Source organism: Onychostoma macrolepis, chromosome 07 (genome assembly GCF_012432095.1).
Source record: "Onychostoma macrolepis isolate SWU-2019 chromosome 07, ASM1243209v1, whole genome shotgun sequence".
Taxonomy (NCBI): domain Eukaryota; kingdom Metazoa; phylum Chordata; class Actinopteri; order Cypriniformes; family Cyprinidae; genus Onychostoma; species Onychostoma macrolepis.
In genome coordinates, this window is record NC_081161.1 from 20,920,593 (window position 1) to 20,944,621 (window position 24,029).

The 24,029-nt window shown below is 38.7% G+C and overlaps 1 protein-coding gene across 1 annotated transcript; it reads left to right on the top strand.

Annotated features, from left to right (window-relative positions):
- Positions 1-100: 100 nt before the first annotated feature.
- shcbp1 (SHC SH2-domain binding protein 1) lies at positions 101-21,976 on the top strand. The gene is made up of 13 exons (XM_058780527.1): positions 101-438; positions 699-884; positions 968-1,083; positions 1,201-1,409; positions 3,544-3,639; positions 4,074-4,304; positions 4,635-4,812; positions 7,363-7,483; positions 14,028-14,159; positions 16,668-16,786; positions 17,028-17,114; positions 17,824-17,965; positions 21,154-21,976. The coding sequence occupies exons 1-13, from the start codon at positions 243-245 to the stop codon at positions 21,495-21,497; spliced, it is 2,157 nt and encodes a 718-aa protein (XP_058636510.1). The 5' UTR covers positions 101-242; the 3' UTR covers positions 21,498-21,976.
- The last annotated feature ends 2,053 nt before the right edge of the window (positions 21,977-24,029 follow it).

The window sequence follows — 24,029 nt, forward strand, 5'->3', positions numbered from 1 at the left end:
AATTTTCAATTCATGCCACTTTAAAAGGGTTTAAAGTGTGTGCAGTGTCCCTTTAAGAGTGTGTCGGTTTGCTCCGCCCCGTCAGTTTATTGGACTCTTCTGCTCCACCCCGGCAGCGTTTGAAAATAGTTACAAGTGAAGGGAGGAGACCAACAGTTAGTTGATAATTAGTTAACTAAACACTGTTTGTTGATATCTATTCGTCGTTTATTTGAGCTAAATCGACGTTTTAAGCTTCAGTGATGTCTGAGGAGCTTGTGTGTTCAAAGCCGGAGGAGGCGAGGAACGGCGAGACAGAAAACAGCGTAGAAATCGTTATCACACTTACCAGTGAAGATCCACCAAATAATCATGATCATAATGTCAACCAACAGACAGAAAGAGAGGCAGAGACTGTCTGTAATGAGATCAGACCAAACCACAGTCGAGTTTCTAAAGGTTTGTCATGTTTACACGGTATATGAATGTAACTGTGTGATTTCTGTGTGACCTCTTCCATTTATAAAGTTACTTTGTAGCTATGTCATTTACTCCCATTAAATAAAAATACGAGTCCAGTGTTTGGCTTTGAGACTGCTGTTTGTTTGTTTATTTATTCATTTATTTAATATAAAATGATCTAAAATGCTTTTGTTTGGATATTGCATGTCTGTAGGCCACTTTGTTAAACTTCCATTGCTGATGTATATTGTTTTCAGAGTTATTTCAGGCAGAAGAAGATGATGATGATGACAGCGGCACCCATTATCTGAATAGCGATGAGAGACCATGTACTCATCTACAGCGAGCAGAGAGGCCAGGAAATGGAAAACTGCCGGACACCTTCCAGACAGACCATCTTCTGTACTATGAGAGATTCAAAGCATATCAAGATTACATGCTTGGTAACCATCCAAACACTTCTGACAGACACTCACAACAGTAAATGAGTTAATAAGTGTGTTTATAAACCTGAGTTGTTTGACAGGTGACTGTAAAACATCTGAAGTGGAAGCCTTCACGGCTGAATACCTGGAGAAGATAGTGGAGCCATGTGATTGGCAAGCCATATGGCACGCTGATGTGTTTGATGTGCTGGTTGAAGTAAGTTCATTATAGCATGCTTTTTGGGTATTTACAGTTAAAACATGAAAAGTTAATGCTTATGAATGAAGCATCTGCACAAGGGAGTGTTTAGAAAGCTGAGGGTTGTTGTTGTAGGTTGTTGATGTCGATTGTAAGGAGCTGAAGGCAAAGGTGGATCTGGTGCTGCCGATGGAGTGTGAGACCAGAGGCTGTGATCTTACTGAAGAGTCCATGAAGGCCCTGCTGGAGGCTACACTTCATAAAGTGCCTCTTCTCGAGCTCTCGGTTGTCTATGATGAATCCGGGGACTTTGATCAGACTGCTTTGGCCCTAGAACACCTCCGGTTCGTTAAGACGCTTTTTTTTTCTTCAATTTTTGTGCAGCCATGCTATTCAGTTTATGTTGGTAGTCCAACAAACATGAAATAACAATGAGCAATAGTAGGATTTATAGGAAGGATTTATAGTAGGAACTAGGAAGTAAATCTGCAAATTATTTGAAATTATTGTCCGATTCGGACAGTAATTGTTTCTCATATGGACGTCTGTAAAAATAAATTTACATATCAGATTTATTCAGAGTGGAAGAGTGAGTTCTGTGATCCTACGAACCCGGGAACGCGCTGCTCACGTGGCCAGTCGCATGATTGTCTGCTATAAACAAAATGAATTTTATTTACAAATTTATTCTTCTTATTGTGTAAAATGTATTTTAAAATACTTATTATTATATAAAATGTATTCTTATTATTCCAAGCATATTTTATAGTATATAATCCTATTTATTATTTCATTATTTAAATCTCCTGTTTAAAAATAGGAAAATAGATGCACTATAGTTGTATATAATTATACGCGATATACGTTTATAATACACATTTTAAAATTGTATTGCATACCTGCTGCTACCATAATAAAGACCCATTTCGAATTTGTAGGTGCTTTTCTTCTCTTTTTGCTCCCAGTCGCTGTGGTGGAGCAGTTATGAAGTATTGTTCTTTTACATACTACTAATACTACTATTGTTAGAAATTGCAACAAATTAAAATAGAAATAAACTTTTGAACTGCGGGTTTCGTCTGGTCAGAGGAGAACTGGCCCCCCGACTGAGCCTGGTTTCTCCCAAGGTTTTTTTTTCTCTATTCTGTCACAGAGGGAGTTTTGGTTCCTTGCCGCTGTCGCCTCTGGCTTGCTCAGTTGGGGACACTTAATTTCTAGCGATTATCGCCGATTTGATTGCACAGATACTATTTAAACTAAACTGAGCTAGACAATGACATCTCTGAATTCAATAATGAAATGCCTTTAACTGAAAATTGAGTGTTTAATCTTATCATTATACATTACTGACACTCTATCCTCCAATTTGATACTGTTAAGTGCTTTGACACAATCTGTATTGTAAAAGCGCTATATAAATAAAGGTGACTTGACTTGACTACATACTTTCCAGCATTTCAGAAATAAATATCTATGCAAATTACACCGATGTACAAGTTACCTTACGGTGTTCGGGAGTGCTTAAAAAGGGTTTATACACTGAGTTTACGAGAAGAAATCGATTCAAAATTCAGAGCTGTGGATTCAGACAGCAATTAAATTACCACACGACCTTGGTGTTTGTCAAAAAACAGTTGGCAATTCGGCCAAAAATAGATTTTTACGGGGGTGGTGAGAGAAAAACACCGACATCCTGGATTCGGACGGCATAAAATCACCAACTACCCCCTGTAAATGGTGAAAATCACTTGCGTCCCCCTGAGAAACAATTACCATTCGAATAGGGCTATACACTACAGTCAAAAAGTCAATTTGACTAAAAATATGGTTAGCCTAAATAGTAATATTGTGAAATATATGCAATTTAAAATAAGTCTGCAATGTCTTTTACAAATCATTCTAATATGCTCATTTGGAGCTCAGGAAACATTTCTCATTGTCAAAGTTGAAAGCGTTTAATATTTTTTGTGGAAGCTGTGATATTTTTATTTTTTTTCCCAGTGTTCTTCAAGGACATGTCATTCTTTTGAACTTGGTATTTAGAATAGAAATAGTTTATAACGTTCTAAATGTCTTTACTGTTACTTTTGATCTATTTAATGAATCCTTAACGAATAAAAGTATCAAGTTTGTGTATCTATACACATACACACACATATATATATATATATATATATATATATATATATATATATATATATATATATACACACACACACATTTTAACTACATAAGCTGTAAACTAATTAGTAAATTTACTTATTTCTTATAGTATTGTTCATGTTTCATTCCATAATACATGAACTAGTGTACATTTATACATTTTGAAATGTGGAATTAATATCTTGAATATCTTGGTTTGAGTATCTAATGAAATTAAATTCTGTGTGTCATAATTTGAGTATCAAAAGAGTGATTTGATATCCCCCCTTCCCTCTCCATCATTCCCTCTTGCGCGTTTCTGTCTAATCCCCACAGGTTTTTCTATAAGCATATCTGGAGGAAGTGGGATGAGGAAGATGAGGACGATGACTTTGATTACTTTGTTCGGTGTGTGGAGCCTCGTCTTAGGCTGTAAGTGTCCTCTGTGTGTCCTGTCTCTCCCCCTGCAGCATGACCGCTCTGTGGCTACTGTAAAGATGCTCCGACCACTGGGTGGCAGTGTGTACTCAGTAATGAACAGTTCATTACATGACAACACTACAATTTGCTTGGAGTAATGCAAATAAATTTACTTCGCAAATAATTTACAGAGTCATTATGAAATGTGCTATTTAATTTTAAGTATAGGATATCTAATTTTAAACTAGCATTGGCATAAACGACAGTGGAGATATCAGACAAATAAATGAGTCTAATGGTACCATTGTGATATTTATTTTTTAAGTTTGATTGCAGTTGTCTTTGGTGCCACTAGTTATGCAGAAATTACACATTGTCACCTTTAATAAGTATAGGATTTTCTGTCTGCTCATAGCCATATTCATCTCTCCCTCTATTTTCCTCAGGTACTATGATATCTTGGAGGATCGCGTGCCAGCTGGTCTTGTAGCTGAGTATCACTCGACACTGGCACTCTGCTCTGAGAAGTTTCGGGAGTTTTCCAGCCTGAGAAGTGGCCTGGACAGCGACTCCGAGTCTGAGCAAGACAATGTATCCATGGTGGAAGGACTGCGTCTGTATGAGCAGCTGGAAGCACTTAAACGCAAGCTGCGTATTATTGAAAACCCGCTGCTCAGGTGATTATTACTGCTGCGTGTGTTGAGATTGAGAGGTGTTTGTACATATGTACCCACAACATGGCTTTGCTACTCAACCCAAGTTAATCAGGAGAGTAACATACTGAGTATAAATGTGATTTTAATATTGTAATTTTTGAAGTATTGACTTATTTACGTTTCCAAACCTCAGGATCAATACGCACTGCTCCATAATTAATCATCAGTCTTTCCTAGTTACCAGATTCCAGATGGGAGCGAAGACGTGTCAATGTGAACGTCTGTGTTTGAGAGAATGTGCCTGTTAGTTCTTTCGGTTGCTCACCCATTTCACCTGCGTGTCCTTTGCAGGTATGTTCTGGGCTACAAGGTGAACTCCGGTCAGCAGTCATGCAGGGCAAAGGGTCCACGTCCCGCTGGCGGCCGAGTGGTTCACTTGGTATCTGCCTCGGCCACAGTTCACCAGCTTCAAAGCTTGATAACTGACAAACTGATGCCCCACTATTCAAGTGAAGAGTTTGAAGTGCAGGTGTGTGGATAACCCTTTCTCTTTTTTTATGACACAGTTGCATGCTGGTCAGAAGACCTTGTACTGACCTTTTCAGTATAATGGTCTTGTTTCAGGCTTCCTACACATTTTCCATTTCAAAATTCCATACTTTTCCAGACTCAAATTTCCAAACCTCTCAGTAGATTTTTGCACCATATTTAACAAAAATGGTTCATACAGCATTATTTTCAGCTTTATATTTGGTATATAATGCAGTCATCTCTAAATATTTTAATTAAAAAAAAAAAAAACATTTTAATGGATTTTCTGACAACATACAGCGCCCCTAAAATAAAATAAAAAAAATACTGACTTTTGCATGCACACAAGAAACTTTTTTTTTTTGTGCCCTCGAGAAACTATTCGCATGGGAATTTTTTGCATGCTTATGCATTACAATTTCTAGTTTTATATAACCTATTTCCTTTGTGCATCACTGCCATCTTACTATGAATAAAGCAAGAGCATGGATGCACATGAATTAATAGAGATCTACCTGCTAAAATTTGACTTTCCTTATGGTAGTACCTCTAATATCAAGGCCTAATGTCCAATTTAGCACATCCTCTGTGGTGGCAGAAAAAAAATGACACGAAATTGGCTAATTGCATAATACGGCTGTGTGCATTGTCCTATTTACCAAGTTCAAGGGTCTATAATAGGGATGCACTGATACTGATACTGGTATTGGTATTGGGCCCAATACTGCTCTCCTGTACTCGTACTCATAAAAATGTGCCCATACCACATATGTCAAAAACAAGTGAGTAAACCAATGCACAAGTTCCTTAACGGTAAGGAGAGAGAGCACACTTTGTGATCTTTGCTGTTTGCTCTGCACATGCATCATTTGGATTAAAACTAAATCATAAATATAAAACAAAATTAATAGGGGCTTTCATTATAAACATTTATTTTAAACGTCAAGCATACATGACTTGAAACTAGCAATCTGTGTGAAATGCGCTAGGCAGTATGTGTCCCAGATATGCACCAATACAAATATGTGTGCTTGTTGCGATGTTTTGCTTGCTTCATTAGTGTTCTGCATTATAGGCTATGAGTCGCTTTGGAATATAGGTCGCAGCATGTTTCAGGGGACTTGTATTTCTGAAAATGTTCATCACAGTTTCAAGATTTGTGTATAACGAGTGGTTCCCTGCATTATTACAACAAAATGTCTTATGATTACAGTACTACGGTACTCGATATCATATGGTATCGGTGCATCGCTAGTCTATAAAAAAAGACTGGTATTGTAAATAACTGTTCAAAATTTGGCTTTCGTTAGGGCAGTATGTCATATTTCAAGGCATAAGGCGTAAAAGGGATTTTTGGAAGGGGTTAACTGTTAACAAACTAACATTTTTTTTATTAATATTAACAAAGTTTAATAAATGATATAACAAATTGTTCATTGTTAGTTCACTAGTGTTGACAAGTGTTATCAAATTAGACGTTATTATAAAGTCTTACTATGTAAAATGTTTTTTGGGAGATTTTATGCAGCAACTGTCAGTATGGAATTGTGATACTGATTTGGAGTGACGCAAAACTTGCATGAATTCTGATATGACTGTTCAGATTGAGGTTGCATTGCAAGACCTGTATCTGATTTAAGACCACATGTGGAAGTGATTCAAATTAGAAATGAAAAATTTGATTCAGTGTAGTTTGTGCTGTTCAAACGGTTATGAAAAACAGATCTAAGTCACATATGAGCAAAAGGAAAATAGGAAAAAGAAAACCCTAGTTTCAAGCCATGACAAGACATTTCGGTGGAAAATATGGTATTTGAATTGGAAAAGGTCACTTCCACTATTCTGGGAGCTGAATCTGGATGGAGGATGGTCTGATCGTTTAAATAAAGTAGTTTCAGACCGGGAAGGTAGAGTGCAAATCCTCCCCTAATGCTGATATTAATGCCCTGCTCTCTTTCTCCCACAGCCTCTGATCACTGTCTTTTAATTTCCTGGGTTTACCTCCTAAAGGTTAATATCTGCCTGAGAACGCTGGCTGCCTCGGAGCTCTCAGAAAAAAATCAAATCATCGATTTCGCTCGTGCTAGTATAATTTTATGATCACTAGGACTCTGTGAATAATTTTGCCAGTAAAATCTCACGTGCACTCGCTCTCTTCTCCATCTTCTGTTCGGATGGTAAGATTAAAGAGCGGTTTGTGCGGAACGTTTTTAGGATGGTCTGATCACTAATGTGTCAAGGTGCTGTAATGCAGGATTTGTGAAGGTTTGTTAAAGCACTGTGTTCATGCACTAACTCATGTTTGATCTCTCTTGTTCTGTGAGCCAGTTTATCCCTCAAGAATTTGTTAAAATTGTGCAGGTGTGTGTGTGTGATCAGATGCCTCTACTCAACCCCACTGTGACACTCACTTAATTTTTTTTTTTCTGTTACTGTTTTTCTTTTTTTTTCCTCCACTCACTGTGATTTGAAATTCAGTTTTTGGTGGTTTTACTTTAGGACAAAGATTATTTGAGTTGGGCTAATGTGGTGTGTGTTTTGATCCCAGTTTCACAGCGACCCGGTGCTTGCGGTCAATGCGTGCTATGAGGGGGATGTGGTCATCGTATGCCCTGGCCTTTACAGCATCACCAGCTCCATCAGTATTGTTGACTCCATCGAGGTTGAAGGTAATCACATGATTCACCGTGTGCATGTCTCTCTGAACTGACCTCGTTTTGCACCGACAATTGTTGTCATAGGGTTCATAACACTTTGTGCCTACAATGAAATTGGGGCTCAAATTGACCCTCATATTGGAAATTTAAGGCATCCTTGTCTTGTGAATTATCCAAGGATAATTCTGCTTCTTCATCTATTTGACTTTCACAGTCCTAAAAAAAGTGTTTTTGGTTGTCAGTTGTTTGGAGCTCAATTGCTAGTCTGTCACAGCAATAAAAAAGAAGTGAGAAACACATTTTACCCTCACAGAAGTTTGAGAACTAGACAACAAAAAGGCTATTATGTACAAATAGCAATAAATACAATTCGCATGCACATTAATATTATTAATAAGTACTAATTGTAGTCATTTGCAATCACCTGCAGTCATCTATCATAGTCATGATGTGCAAATAGTCACTAAAAGTGGCTATAAAAATATCAAAGAAAAACTCTATGCTTCTAATTTTGCAGTGTCCATTTGACCCCTAACACAAACAGAGCAGCCTTTTTATTAACTCAGCAGGAGGGTTAAAATTAAAATTCTGTTTACTCAATTTTATGTTGTACCAGACCTGTTTGACCTTTTTCTCTAAAAAAAATGAAAATGAATATGAATATCCAAAATAATAAATAAATAATAATTTAAAAAAAAAAGTGTCAAAAGCAAGACTTATGACTCATATCAAATATTACAAATCCATATGTTTTGCCTTGTGTGAGGACAGTGACAATGACAATTTTCATTTATGGACAAACTATCCCTTTAAGTTAAACTAGTAGTAACTAGTGGTAATGCATTGCTTTTAAATTTGCAACGAAATATGAGTTACTTTTTCATACAAGTAACGCAAGTTACTTTGTTTTCCCATTTATTCACTGACACCTCTCATGTCCCATGTTGAGAAATTGGGAGTGATGTGCAGAGGCAGAGACACTTCCTTCAGCCGGAGGCTTATTAATTTCACCTTTGGTGTGAAAGGGCCTTTACAGCTGCCAAAAATATAACTTTTGGGGTTTTTTGTTATTAAAAAACAAATAAACAAGCTCAGGCCAGGTGACAAAAAGAAACGTAATACATTACTTTCCATAAAGAGTAATGCTATTAGTTACTTTTTGAGTAAAGCAATATTGTAATGCATTTATTTTTTACAACTGGTAACATTAGTGGTGTCTGTTTGCCCAATTTTAGCTGCAGTGATGTAGAGACATTGACCTTTTATCATCCGATTGATTTGGAAGGTACTTCTTAATCTACTGTAGGGGAATTTACTGTTAAAACCCAAGGACCAGGTATAATGAACAAAGACCAGGAGTCAAAGATGTGATAAATTAAAGAAGAATTTACTCAAGAACGTAGTTTGCAGTTTCATCCTCAGAATTCAGCTTTAACATTCTCGATGGAGTTCGTAGGCCGCTCTGCGTACATGTTCTAGACACCAATAGTTATACTCTAACAGAGGTCACTAATTACGTCAATACATAGGTAAGCAAGATTCTGGTTGGTAGATAATCTCCTCACATGGATGTAAAACTCGAAGCATATCTTCTAGTGATTATTTTGGTGACAATTGATCAGAGGTCAGACGCAATAGGTCTCTCCAGACATCATACATGGTGGGAGAGATGAATATGGCTATAAGCTGACAGAAAATCCTATACATATTATCTGTTACCCTGGACATCAGGGTGACGGCAAATGACGTTTTCCTCCTAGAGCTCTCTCTCTCTCTGCATCTAGCTGCAAAGATAGACATTCACACACATACGCAGAGAACACTGTGTTTCCCATACATTGATTTATTTGGGGTGGCCCGCCACAATATCAAAACTGACCGCCACAAATAGATTTTTTTCAAAAAGCTTTGACTTATATAAACGAGCACTGCACATTTCAAAATCGAAACACGGTGCGGGTGTTTTTATATCACTGTATTTCTGAAGGAAATTTTCATTCTCATTTTCATTTTCATTTCATCTTGCATGTAATGTCTGATAAAGCAGCGTTTGTAAGCGGAGCGCTGCTTTGTGTACAGCGTTACCGGGGAAACCGCTATTTCTCCGCGCTCTAAAAGCGCCTCCTGCTGCAGTGTTGCCAAGTCCGTGGTTTTCCCACGGAATTGGGCTAGTTTAACGTTCTCTCCGCGGGTTGTTTTTCATGTCCGCGGGTTGAAGTGACCCCAGTAACGTGATATTTAGCCCCTGGAATGCGACTTTTATCAGGGTGACTCCGCCAAAAAAACGTGTATTTTACCCCACCGGAACGCGATTTTTACCGGGAATCCCCACTGAAAAGCGATTGGGCTAGTTTTGAGTAGCAATTGTGTGGGTTTTGCTGAGAAAACCTGGCAGCCCTGTCCTGCTGGCAGAGAATGAGTTTGCATATATGTCGCCACAAATAGAGTCCAGTCTGTGGGAAAACACTGACACTTATCTGTACTTCAAGGTTGCCGGGCTCTGCCCTGAATCTGATCAAATATGGTTAACTACACACGCACAGTGAGATCAGCTTCTTAGAGAGTAAAAAGGCAGACTACTTATTTTCTAACATGCATAAATGTAACTGTGATTATAATTATTCAAGAAATGTTATACACTGAACAAAATTATAAACGCAACACTGTTTTTGCCCCCATTTTTCATGAGCTGAACTCAAAGATCTAAGACTTTTTCTATGTACACAAAAGGCCTATTTCTCTCAAATATTGTTCACAAATCTGTCTAAATCCGTGTTAGGGAGCACTTTTCCTTTGCCGAGATACTCCATGCACCTCACCGGTGTGGCATATCAAGATGCTGATTAGACAGTATGATTATTGCACAGGTGTGCCTTAGGCTGGCCACAATAAAAGGCCACTCTAAAATATGCAGTTTTACAGTATTGGGGGGGTCCGAAAACCAGTCAGTATCTGGTGTGACCACCATTTGCCTCACGCAGTGCAACACATCTCCTTCACATAGAGTTGATCAGGTTGTTGATTGTGGCCTGTGGAATGTTGGTCCACTCCTCTTCAATGACTGTGCGAAGTTGCTGGATATTGGCAGGAACTGGAACACGCTGTCGTATGCGCCGATCCAGAGCATCCCAAACATGCTCAATGGGTGACATGTCCGGTGAGTATGCTGGCCATGCAAGAACTGGGATGTTTTCAGCTTCCAGGAACTGTGTACAGATCCTTGCAACATGGGGCCGTGCATTATCATGCTGCAACATGAGGTGATGCTCGTGGATGAATGGCACAACAATGGGCCTCAGGATCTCGTCATGGTATCTTGCATTTTGTGCATTCAAAATGCTATCAATAAAATGCACCTGTGTTCGTTGTCCATAACATACGCCTGCCCATTCCATAACCCCACCGCCACCATGGGCCACTCGATCCACAACGTTGACCTCAGCAAACCGCTCACCCACACGACGCCATACACGCTGTCTGCCATCTGCCCTGTACAGTGAAAACCGGGATTCATCCGTGAAGAGAACACCTCTCCAATGTGCCAGACGCCATCGAATGTGAGCATTTGCCCACTCAAGTCAGTTACGACGATGAACTGCAGTCAGGTCGAGACCCGATGAGGACGACGAGCATACAGATGAGCTTCCCTGAGACGGTTTCTGATAGTTTGTGCAGAAATTCTTTGGTTAAGCAAACTGATTGTTGCAGCAGCTGTCTGGGTGGCTGGTCTCAGACGAACTTGGAGGTGAAGATGCTGGATGTGGAGGTCCTGGGCTGGTGTGGTTACATGTGGTCTGCGGTGGTGAGGCCGGTTGGACGTACTGCCAAATTCTCTGAAACTCCTTTGGAGACGGCTTATGGTAGAGAAATGAACATTCAATTCACGGGCAACAGCTCTGGTGGACATTCCTGCAGTCAGCATGCCAATTGCACGCTCCCTCAAAACTTTCGACATCTGTGGCATTGTGCTGTGTGATAAAACTGCACATTTTAGAGTGGCCTTTTATTGTGGCCAGCCTAAAGCCGTATTCGGACTGGATTAGTTTTACAAAGGTAGATGGAGTAATGTTAATTTACCACAGGACGTCTGTAATATTAATGGCCAATTCGCACGAGATAAGAAATCTCAGTAAAACTACCAGAAGTGGGAGGAGTAACTCGATTTACGCACCGCCGTCACCTCCCTGTCGTCATGCGCATGCTACATCCATCGATTTATTAATTAAATTAATTTAAATTATGATTGGATTCTGTTTGCAATAGACACTTGCCTAAAGCTAAGAGAAGTTTCATGCCTCTAACAAGTGCTTTCGACCTTCTTTTTGATCTGAATGGTATGCATTGTTATATGCAGAAAACATTCACGGTTTGCCGCAGACTTGTCCCACCGCCTAGAACGAAACTGAATGTTTCTTCAAGAGTGGAAAAAACGTGGAAAACTACTTTTAAATAGGAAATTACAGGATATTTATGTACATATTTACAGCTGGTCTATTCGCACAGGATTAGGATTACCTGAGGTAATTCTTCCGGACCTTTTTACAGAAGGTAAAAGTGACCGTAATGTTTACTGACATCGTCCGTAAAATCACTGAGAAGCTCTGGTAAAAATGGCTTTACCCCACCTCTCCATGTAAAACGAATCCCGTCCGAATAGGGCCTAAGGCACCTGTGCAATAATCATGCTGTTTAATCAGCATCTTGATATGCCACACCTGTGAGGTGGATGGAGTATCTCGGCAAAGGAGAAGTGCTCACAGATTTTGACAGATTTGTGAACAATATTTGAGAGAAATAGGCCTTTTGTGTACAAAGAAAAAGTCTTAGATCTTTGAGTTCAGCTCATGAAAAATGGGGGCAAAAACAAGTGTTGCGTTTATAATTTTGTTCAGTGTAATTAACATTATTATGACCATTGTAGATCTGCAATCCTCTCCTTCACTACCTCCATCTAAAACACAGAGGAAATCACCTGTATTTTATGCTATTCTTTTCCCTTTAATAAAGCTTTGTGATACAGCATGCTTCATAACACTAGGTCAATAGTCTGGCACCGGGCCTTGTTTGTCAAAATGGTTCCCTGGACGTGTATAAAACGAACACCGCAGTCGGCGTGTGATATTAGAAAGCCTGCCGAGGTAATTGAGCTCGATGGCGCAATAACCACCTTTCAGTGATGGGGGCGGAAATTAATGCATGAGGAATGTGGAGGCAGGCGAGCAGAGAGAGCACGGGGTCAGGGTCGAGTCTCTTTATGCAAATGGACGACCTGCAAAGTCAGATAGTGATGAAGTCAAATGAGGAAGAAGAAAGAAGGCCTGGAGGATGCTGTTTAAATATGGAGGTTTTGTGTGCTTGGCAGTCCCTCCTGCAGCGTTAGGGAAGCCCTGAAAGAGGAGATAACGCACAGGCGGCTGCTGGCTCTACTACAGGAGAAGAGCAACTCAATTAGACCACTGCCAGATTACCATAAAAGAACTCTGCTCCCCGCGCTAAAGGTCTTTGATATTTAGCGAAAACGTCACACATGCCTCTGTCTCAGGCTACGGCTTTATCACCAAGATTATTTGAAGGAGCTCTAAATAGTTTTGCATGTTTTTAGAAGTGATTGAGTCATTGAGACCTGCAACGGTGTTGCATTTTGGAGTGCAGGAAGTATGGTCTGTGATTCACTGTTTTTCCAATTCAAAGCGTCCCACTGCTGTCAATTACGGAGAGATCTTCCAGCAAATCCACTGTTGTTACCTGCAGACGTAGAAGTGAGGATGGTTCTGTGACCTTATTGGTCTATATTCAGCCTTTGGCATTTGAAAGAAGTGTGTGAGAGCTGACCAGGGTGCTCAAGTTCATCTGGGCATTGTTAGAAAACTCGGGGAGAAACCTGCTTCAGGACCATCTGTCAAAGAGCAGTGTGTAATGAAGCCGGGCTGTCAAACTCTGCGGCTTTGAACCGCTGCTCTCACTGACCTGCCACCACTATCTCAAACGGAGATGGTGCTAAGCTGACCTCTCAGTCATCAGTCTGCCGGCTGCCATAAACTCAGCACACTTGTTGATGGTCATTTAACCACATTGTTACTTGGAAACCATGCGTCTAGACTGAGAGACGGTCTAATTTCCATAGAGAATTATGTCCTTTATGGAGAGGCTTTTTCTATAATGAGATGTTCTTTGCTGGATGGTAGGCCTAGTGGTAAATGACAGTGATCCATCAGGGTTAAGGGCCTGTCAATTTCCCTCCAGTGTTTTTTGTCATGCAGGTTCAGAAAATGTTTTATTCAAAGGAGTGCAGTTCTTGTTACTGGCAAAACTATGCTATCACCGGCCTGTTTTATAACAAGGTTATTTTAGTGTTTTTGTGTTATTTAAAAGAGGCATAAATAGCCTTAAACGTCCATTCAGTGGTTGTTATTGCAAATTTTATTCTAATTTTTTTTTGTAAAATACATTTTGTGCTTTTTGTAAGTTGCTTTGGATAAAAAGTGTCAGCCAAAAATGTAAGGGTTAGACATAAAAGCACTTTTTCTAGAGCCATTTCTCTCCTGTCTTCCCTCAGGATACGGTCTGCCGGACGAGGTGGTGATCGAGAAGCGTAACAAGGGTGACGCGTTTGTGGAGTCAACAGGAGCAAACGTCAAACTCTTGAATCTAAAGTTCATACAGCGCGACGCCATTGAAGGCATCTTGTGTGAGTTTCAAAGAAAACTGTCCTGTCTCTTTACCCCCCTTTCCAGCAGTTTGTTGAAGAGTCTTGAGGGACTGTTGCTGTTGAATGGACAGCAGTATGTTCAACAGAGACCTGACATGCACTTTTTGCTCAGACGTTCATTTGGCCTCTACAGCAACACAGTAACAGGAGAGTCATCTTAGTTTTTCTTGTCATTTCATTGGTGAGCCGTTCTGGCATGCCTAGCCTAGGGAGCCTTTAAATCTGTATCCCTGTTTGCGGCTACACTAAAAGTTTACTTCCTGTGGGATTTTTGATCTGGTCAGAATAGCAGGCTTGTTTATTATCCACTGGATGTCCTGCTTGCTTCCAAAACAATATGTTCCCCATTGTGTTATGGCCAGACAATATAGATAAGAAAAAAAGTCTGACACTTTTGACCAAAATTAATTGTTTGCTTTTATTTCGATCGTTCTATTCATGAAAAAGTGCATCCTGGTTTTCGCAAAAATATTAAGCAGCACAACTATTTACAACATTGATAATATTAAGACATTTCTTTACTAAATAAATTCACTAATTCAAATCACTGGCTACCAATAGCTGTTCGCATAAAATTCAAGACATTAATGCTTGCCTACAAAACCACCACTGGCTCTGCACCCCTTTACCTAAATTCATTACTTCAGACTTGCAAGTGAACGTCGCTTTATTGTACCATCCCAAAGAAGCACAAAATCACTTTCACGGACTTTTAAATTAAATGTTCCCTCTTGGTGGAATGACCTGCCCAACTCAATCCGAGTAGCTGAGTCCTTAAAAAAAAAAAAAAAACCCTTGCTATGTGTACTACGTTAAAGGGGGCATAACACACACAGTTTCATCCAATCTCATGTTAATCTTGAGTACCTATAGAGTAGTATTGCAGCGTTAATATCTCCAAAAAGTCTTTAGTTTTATCATATTTATAAAAGAAAAATACAGCTTTACGATTCTCTCTGAAAAAAGCTGAGCTCCTGGAGGTGTGCTGTGGGCGGAGTTAAAGAGTGACGAGCACCAACAAGACTTTTGATGCCGTTTCACTTACCGTCTGCAGTTCTGAATCCTGACCGGGATCTTTTATAGCTGGGACTGCTCCATCTTTCAGTATCAAACAATGTGCAATTCCAGCATCGAACTGGGCCTTGTTTATAAAACGTTCGTCAACACTTGAGAAACTCCTTTGTTGCTCCGAAAAACTAACTGCATCCACTGTTTACGTAATGCTGGGTTCTTTGGGAAGCTGTGAATCTTTCTCTCACAACTAAAAATGCACTTTAGAGACATTCTTCCCGAGTGAGTCCTGTGCAGTGCAGCCGAATGAAGCGTGTTGATGGGTGCGCTCTTGCTCTCGCTGCTCTGGTCGATGCGTGCACGGGCGCGCTCTTCTGGGAGAAATGCACATATAAGGAGTTCCACCCTCGTTTACGTCAGCAAGAGCCACTATAGAAAAAACGTTCCGAAACTTGTACGAACACGGAAGTAAGATTTTTGGCACAGAAATGCTGTTATACATCCAAATTGTTTTTTTTTTTTTAAACTTTAAAGAGTTGGATTCTAATGCTAAGCATGGACGGTGTAAACAACTCTGAATGCATGAAACGGCATTGTACCCCCCAGCCCCCTTAGCTAACTGAGACTTGTTATAGCATTTGCATATCATTGCTCTTTTGTTGATTTTGATTGCTTCCATTGTCCTCATTTATAAGTCAAAGCGTCTGCTAAATGACTAAATGTAAATCGCCATATAGTATGATTTCTGAAGGATCATATGACTCTAAAGACTCGAGTAATGGCTGCTGAAAATTTTGATTTGCCATCACTGAAGCATATTACATTTTAAAACATTCAAATATATATTTTTTTTTAACTTGTAATAATATTTCACTTTTCACAATATTTTACTATATTCCTGATCAAATAAAGGCAGCCTTGGTGAGTGCATTAGAAATTTATTTCCAAAAAATAAACAATTGTACTGACCCCAAACTTTTAAACAATAGGGTGTATTCACCAATTATTAGTAAGAACAGCAATAGATTACCCTCATAGATTTATAATAAAACATTTTTAAGCATCATAAAAACAATGCCAGAAAGGGCTGTTTTTTTTTAAATAATTTTAATGGTATACAATTATGTAGATATATGATATAATTGCATAATCAAAATTTCCAGTTGTTCAAAACAAACAGTTTGAAGTGGTTCACAAATATGAATAAAATTCATTAAATAAAAGATGCTTTCTGTCTTAATGTTTTCGTACTCAGAATTCAGGATGACACATCTAATTGTTGGTCTTTTGGAAACTCTGTAGTCAAAGAAAAATCATTCTGATATCGCAAGTGTTATTTAATTTTATATTACTTATATTCAATATAACCTAGCGCTATTCTATATCTTTATATGTGACCGGAAACTTTTCCTCCTTGCATGTCCTGTCACCGTCCTCCAATGTCTTTTCAATTTGTCACCCTTTATCTTTCATCAGGTGTTCGCCAGGGGAAGCTGGAAATGGAAAATTGTGTGATGCAGTGTGAGACCACAGGTGTGATTGTGCGATCGGCGGCCCAGCTCTGCATGAACATGTGCGACCTGTATGGCTCCAAGGTGAGCTGCACTAGCACACGATTCCTCACGTAAATTATAAAATGACTTCTTCACTTATGAAATTAACATATTGCTCTACAATCTATTCTTTACAGTAGTTATTACAGCATGAAATAGAGATGTGAAAGGTCTTGCCAGCAGCGTTCTTAGACTGATTTACCACCAGCCTTTTTACTAAAGAGCCTCTTCTTCATTGACCAATACCGTTATCGTTCTGATGGTCGCTGTGTGCTCTCTTCAGGGTGCCGGTGTGGAGATCTACCCTGGGAGTGTATGCAGTCTGGTGGGCAATGGCATCCATCACTGCAAGGAGGGGATCCTGATTAAGGTGAGGAAGATGGATGAGCTTCGGCTCTTGTAAACGTCTATAGATTAGCCCGTCTGGCTCCTGGTTACTGCTAATCGTTTCCCAGGCAACAGCAAGCATCTTACCTGACCCAAAAGAGCTGCACTTTAGAGCTCTCTTAGTATCGTATTAATGATCTAGTGGATTAATGCATTTAGAAGACCTCCAGGGAAGTTGGCCCCTTTAGTGTGTTAGTGGAGTGGGACTTCACTGGCCACCGTGGGGCGTCTTTGATGGTAATAGCTTTAAGCCGTGTCACCAGAGGTCAGTATGCTCACACAGTTCAGAGGAAGTCTTAGAAAAGCCAGTGAGCACCCTGGAGTTGTAGACATGAATCTTTGTGGAAAATGTTGCCAGTTGGCTTCATTTGAGAAAGTGTGTCTTGAGAAAGCCATCGCATAATACTTCAGCTCAAGTCAGTGTTAGTGTTTCACCTGAGAGCAAATTAGATTCACACACAGGTAGCAGCATCCCAAAAGGATTTTTCCGTAATTAACTCCAGCGGAATAATTGGATTTTATCTACCTTCCTAAAGCTTTGTGCGTTTGTGTACATGCTGCGCCTTCCCAACCTCAGTCTTTTATTCTTCCTCACTTTGCTTAGGCCAGAAAGAGATGTGAGAGTGTGCGTGCACATGTTCATTTGTGTAGGCATGCTGCGTGTTTACCACCCCCTGCTTCCCCTTTGGCAGGATTTTGCAGACGAGTTGGACGCCATGCCTAAAATCACCATGGTGAATAACATGATCCACAACAATCAGGGCTATGGCGTTATCTTGGTCAAGCCAGGTGATGCTACCGTGGAGGATCTGCCCTCAGAGCCCAGTGCCGCAGGTGCCCTTTTCTTCTTCTGTCTGCTTCTGCCGCCTCAGTTCATCATCAGCAGGGCATATTCTCAAATTAACACCAGCTAGTTCATTAAGGGCGCTTCTCTTGAAGTACCTAGCAACACCTGAAGTAGTAGAAACAGACAAATTGTTTCAAGCATTATAGGGATTGTTCACCCAAAATGAAAAACAATTTCCTTTTTATGGTTCTAAAGTAGTATGTTTTTTTTTTTTTTCATAATGGAAAGGAATTAATGGCTGTTAATAGTGACCAGCTTGTCAAGCTCCAGAATGATGCAACACTAAGAGATTCAAGATAAACTGATAATATTTTAGTTATTAGCTGATATTTTAGATTTGTTTTTGTTAGTTTTAATGTAATGTGTAATTAATTTGTAATGTAGTGTTTAATATTTAAAAATACCAATAATACATGTTAAGTCTTCAGCAAATATTACTAATAATTTTAAATCCAAATATTAATTAATAAATATGTTTTATGTTCATGGATTCCCAAACCCAGTTTTTTTTTTTTTGTTTGTTTTGTCAGCTGAACCCCTTTGACATAAAATGTTTTCTTGAAGTACCCCCTGATATTTTATGTAAATTTTTCAATACTTTTACACATTTGCATGTTCGAGGTTCACAGGTGCCATATGACATGCAGGTAAACAAATAAAGTGTTTTTGTATTGTTTTATTAAAAAGATGCTTTTTATTATTTAACCTCTTAACTGTCACCGTCCACCCTGTGGGACGCCTACGTTTACTTTACTATTTTACAATTAAATCCTAATCTAATCATGACAAACTATATATCGTTGGAAAGGTCTAAGACTCCTAAATAGGTATTTTACCACTTTTTTTGTAACAAAATTATGTAGGAAAAGTAATAGATCAATTTATGACAAGAGTGCACCTGAAAAATCTACATCATAACAGGAGTTCTGACCTTTGTCACAGAAAGTCTTCTTTTTTGTCAAAGAAGAACTTCAAAAAAGTTTGCCTTTTTCTCTATCACGCTTTAGAAATCATAAGAAATTATATATCAGTTGAAAACTTAAAATCTCAAAATTCATCCTTTGAAACCCATTTTAAAATCAGACATTGCATTACCATGGAAATGGTACATCAAAATCACATTGGAAAATGTTTTCATTCATGAATTGTAAAAAAATAAGTTTGGATAGTGCACTATCATGTCTGTGTTCAAAACTGTGAGTGACAGTTAAGGGGTTAATTCATAGCTTTTCATCAAATCACAAAGCACCTGCAGTTCCCTCACTAACCCCCACAGGTTAGCTAACCCCAAATTTATCTGTTATCAGCCATAATACAATTATCAGTACAAGTCGGAATTTGTGAAATAATGCATTAAAATTGTTATTTACGGATAATTGTGCTCAGTGATCATTGTTCAGTGAGTTTGTCCAGTCCAATTTGTAAGTCAGATCAACTGTATGGCTTCAGGTATGACTCATTGTATTGACAACTTTTGTTTTTTCTTTTTTGAAAGTGGTCACTATGAACTGTCGTTGTATGGTTAATGTGAAATTATTATTATTATCATCGTTATTATTATTATTATTTAATTTGATTCCACAGAAAAAGCATTTTAGGTTTAAAAGAACATGAGGAGACATGACGCTATTCCTTCAATTCATGTTATTTATGCTGACTTTTCTTGCAATTTACTGGGAAATATGAAATGTGCTTGAGCTCGCAAATAACACCGTACATAAATAATACATTCATGTGTCCAGGGCCTTCATTTTTTTTTTTTTTTGTCTGCTGCATGTCCTTGGTTTCTTGTATGAGGATTAGTGTAACCTTGATGTTTTCGGCTTTCACACATCTCATCTTCTTTGCCATAAATTAAATAGGCCACGACCAGTCTCCCCATTACTGTAAATGGTTCTGTTCATGCCTGCATACGCCACACGTCTATATAGCTTGTGAAGGAACACGCAGGACTCAGTCCGGCTATGCGAAAACTGCTCTACTTTCTCCTGCGGTAATATCTGTGAAAATATATTCGCTTGCATAAAATTTTTGTTAAAAATGCCCCCCAGGGGCTGTTGAAAGGCATGTCTGTAATGACTGCCATCCCCACGGTACTTTTCTTCAGCAGGATCGGCTTTTTTCCCCCTCTCTCAGCCAGCTTCATTTTGAGAAAAGGAAAGAACGGAAATACACTTGACATTCAATGAAGGGCAGCTGTGAATGCAGTATGCTTAATTTCTGAATTATGCTCCGCAGAAGGCGTCTCTGCTTCAAAATAAAAGTAGACCTTACTTCTCCCTCTGGTTCCTTTATGCTTCCTCCTCTCACTGGCTGCCTTTGCATTGGCATAGTGACTTTCTGTTCTGTGTTGAAACCTCTCTTAGATGAAAAGCAAGTGCAATTTAAATAGTTTCGGTCGACATATGTGCATGTTTTCATTTGGGTGTTGGTTAGGGGAATTCAGAATCTATTTTCTTTCAAATAAATGATGTTGTGTAAAAAAAAAAAATTATGCAGGTGCACATGGGTTGATCCTTAGCCATTTTTTGTATGTGCAGATTTAGAGCAATTTTGATTGCAAATCTCATTGTATTCAGATAGTTCTTCCTTGCAGGTCTCATAGCAAAGAGAAAAAAAGTTTTCTTCTACTCTATAACTACTGACTTTTCTAAAGATGCTTTCTTCTATATACATGAAATTATTCTCTCTCAGTCTAGTATTAGAGAGTAATTGTTCTTTGTGTCATTTAATGACTTTGTTTGCCAGGAACAGCAGGGTTTAGTTTGAGTGCAGAAGCCCTCCATTTAGGGAAGAGTCGTAGATGTTTCAAACACATCCTTTTATTGTACCCTATCATTTTCTGGCTGACTATAACCATTCATATTGCTCCCTGCTGGAAGGGTGAATGAGAATGCTTTGTGTTGACGCATCAGTCTGTGCTTCCTGCTTTCAGGGGAGGAATTAAAGGAATAATTCACTCAAAACTTAAAATTGTGTCATTTGCTCTCCCTCATGTTATTCCAAACTGTTCATGTGTCACAACTGAGTTTAATCTCTGTTTATTCCAATTATATTTGCACCGAGATTTGATTTACTCTTTCCTTTCAGGTTTGGTGTTTTAGATTGAAAATGCTAACTCATTCAAAACCAAATCTATTCTGAAGCCTGTTGTGTGCCTCTTCTGTTTTGTCAGATGAGAGGGAGAAAGAATTTGAGAACACAGGAGTACAATCAGAGGCAGATATAGATGATGATGGTTGTGATGATGATGTGCCTGCCATTGTCGTGGAGGAAGAGTGCCCAGCCATCAAACATGGCCACTCCGGCCCTCCAGACTTCACTGAGGGAAATGATGCCATCAAACAAGAGTTGGTTGCCACATCGGCCAAGAAACATGGGCTTCAGAAGAGCCGGATGAAAGCACTAGGGGCCATGCAGGCTGATGAGAATCTACTCTCACAGGAAATGTTCATTTCCATTCATGGAAATCAATTCAAGCACAATGGAAAGGGAAGCTTTGGTACCTTCCTGTACTGAAAGCTTCTCTACGGCAAGCATGCACAGACACACTTTACTGTTTAATTATTTATTCTGTATTTCTTCGATTTTGCTGCAAGTTTACTTTGTGAGCTTTCATTAATTACTGTGTGAGTGAAATGGCAAAATGAATTAAATGTGCTAAAATGTTTAGCCTTTTAAACTTTCTATTTTTAACCTGTGCCTTTTTGAGTTGAGTCTTTGTTTATCGGGAAGTTTTCAAACACTGAAACACTTGTGCATGTAATAACACAAAAGAGCAGCACCTTGGAATTTTTTTGTTCATACCATGTCATGTTTTTATACCAAGACTTTTTTTTTTTTTTTTTTTTTTTTTTTTTGAGAGTTCACATTTTTTCCACATTTTAGTTTAATGGTTACTATAGTCACTAATAAGCACTAAAAAGCATTTAGTCCCTAAAAAAAGCAAAGAGCAAAAGCGGTATTTTTTTATTTTTCCCCCCTTAATTGTCTCTCTATATTTTGTAGAAATAAAGTTGTTTTATTGTCCCAAATGGCAAAAATCTGCTTTTGTTGTTTACTTTCTAAACAAAAAAAGCATGGAAGAGTAAGAGAGTTACTGGTTTTGCTGGTCTATAAAGGTTCCTTTTGTGACAACTTAATTCTCATCGATTGAATTCACTTTGAATAATGTTCATAAAATTAAAGGCAAACCACTTTATAATGGAGACCATTTGATTAATTACATAATCCAGCATGCCCTGTCAAAAATATAGTTTTGGTCTGCTTAAGGAGATGCCACATGCATTAGCCAAACTTGCTCTCCAAAACCAGCTGCGACGTTTTCATTTTAGGTGGGTAAAAAATAAACCGCAAAAAAGCATAATGAAATCTTTAAAGTGCATTAATGTGAAATATAATAATACAAATTCATTGGAGGAAATGAGATGCAGAACAATTAAATAATGTTAATGGCTTGTCTTTTCAGAGTTATCCATCCTTATAGCCTCTTCTAGCACCATGTCAAATGCAGTTTTACACCAAATTGATTTATGAATCTTAATTAAATGTCCCTTTTTAGACTTGGTACTTACATATTAACTGTCGCCTTAAACTGTTGTCTAAAGTTTAGGGAAGGCCCCTTGTCTTTTAAAGGAGACTTATGGGAAAGAATTCTCTTCTTGTTTATTACCCGCTCATAAGTTTTTCTTAGTTTCATAAGATGTCTGTTTGTTGTATAGGTCAAAGTCTTTGAGTGGAATCGATGATAAAAAAAAAAAAAAAAATGTATACACCTTTCTTTTCTTTTTGAAGGGGGATAAAGGACCTAGGGATTATTGATTTCTTTTTTCCTTCTGATTCTTGTGGCATATTTTAGATGCAACAGAAATGGAGGGGAAAAGAAGTGACAGGCTTCTTTTGTGCCAATTGTTTTATCTTCAAAAGAGGTGTCACAGTATGGACGGACTAAAGCAAGAGCTTGCAGCCATGGAGGACTCTTAAAAAGTGTCCCATTTTGAAGCGGTGTCCTTCAGACCAGCGAGCGGTCCAGGGAACAATGGCAGCACCCATTGTTAAAGGTAAGGGCGACTGTCAAAGCCACTGAAGGTGCAGTTAGTTTCAGTGTGTCCCCTATGACTGTAAACATCACCACCCTCTCCTTGTTTTTCTCCCTTGTCTTCTGCCTCAAAACTAAGGTGACCTACAATATCTACCAGTTGCTCATTAATTTGTGACAATGAGTGTTTCACCTTCCAGAGTTTGTGATGCTGCATATGAATGCTAGAGAAGCAAGCTGCTCGTGTACACTTTAAATACAAGATGGAAGTGAATGCGGTCTTGTTAATTAGCAGCGCTGTCTGTTAATTAAATGTCAGGGGGCATCGTCCTTCTCTTGAGGTTGGACTTTTCTGGGATACTGTTATTTAAAAACTCCTTAGTGGAGTGAGAGAGGCTGTGTTTTGTAAAGTTTTGACAGAAATAAAGGTTTGTTGGTCTCGTCCTGACAACCTCTGTGCAGAATCTATTAAAACTGGACAAATGTATTGACCAGGGGCTAGAGAGATCTAAGGAAACGTGGATACGAGAGTGACAGCCCTGATAATGTCAGGAATAAAATGGTTTTGTGAGATGGTTTTTCTCCCTTTGTGTAGGCTACTTGCCTGACCTTTAACAATGATTGTAAATTGTAATTTGTCAGGTAAGTTAATATTCTCACTCTTTTAAGTAGTAGTATTATATGAAGCAGGCAAATTGTAAGTAGTTGAAATAAATAATTTTATGCAATGATTAGTTCTGGTCCTTAAATTTGAAATGCTGACCTTTCCATTGTTTGTATCACTCAGCTAGTCTATATTTGAGCATTCCAGACAGTCCGTAGTAATGGTTTCTGACTCTGCAGATTACATTGTTCAGAAACTAAACACAACTACACAGTGTTGCTTCTGCTGCAACTTCATTTGGAATAATTTCTTCTGGTGGAGCAAAAAGAGACAAAATAATCCTCGATATTGCTGAATGTGAGTTATTCAGTGTTGGCGTATTGTTTATTCAACTGTTGTATAATTTATC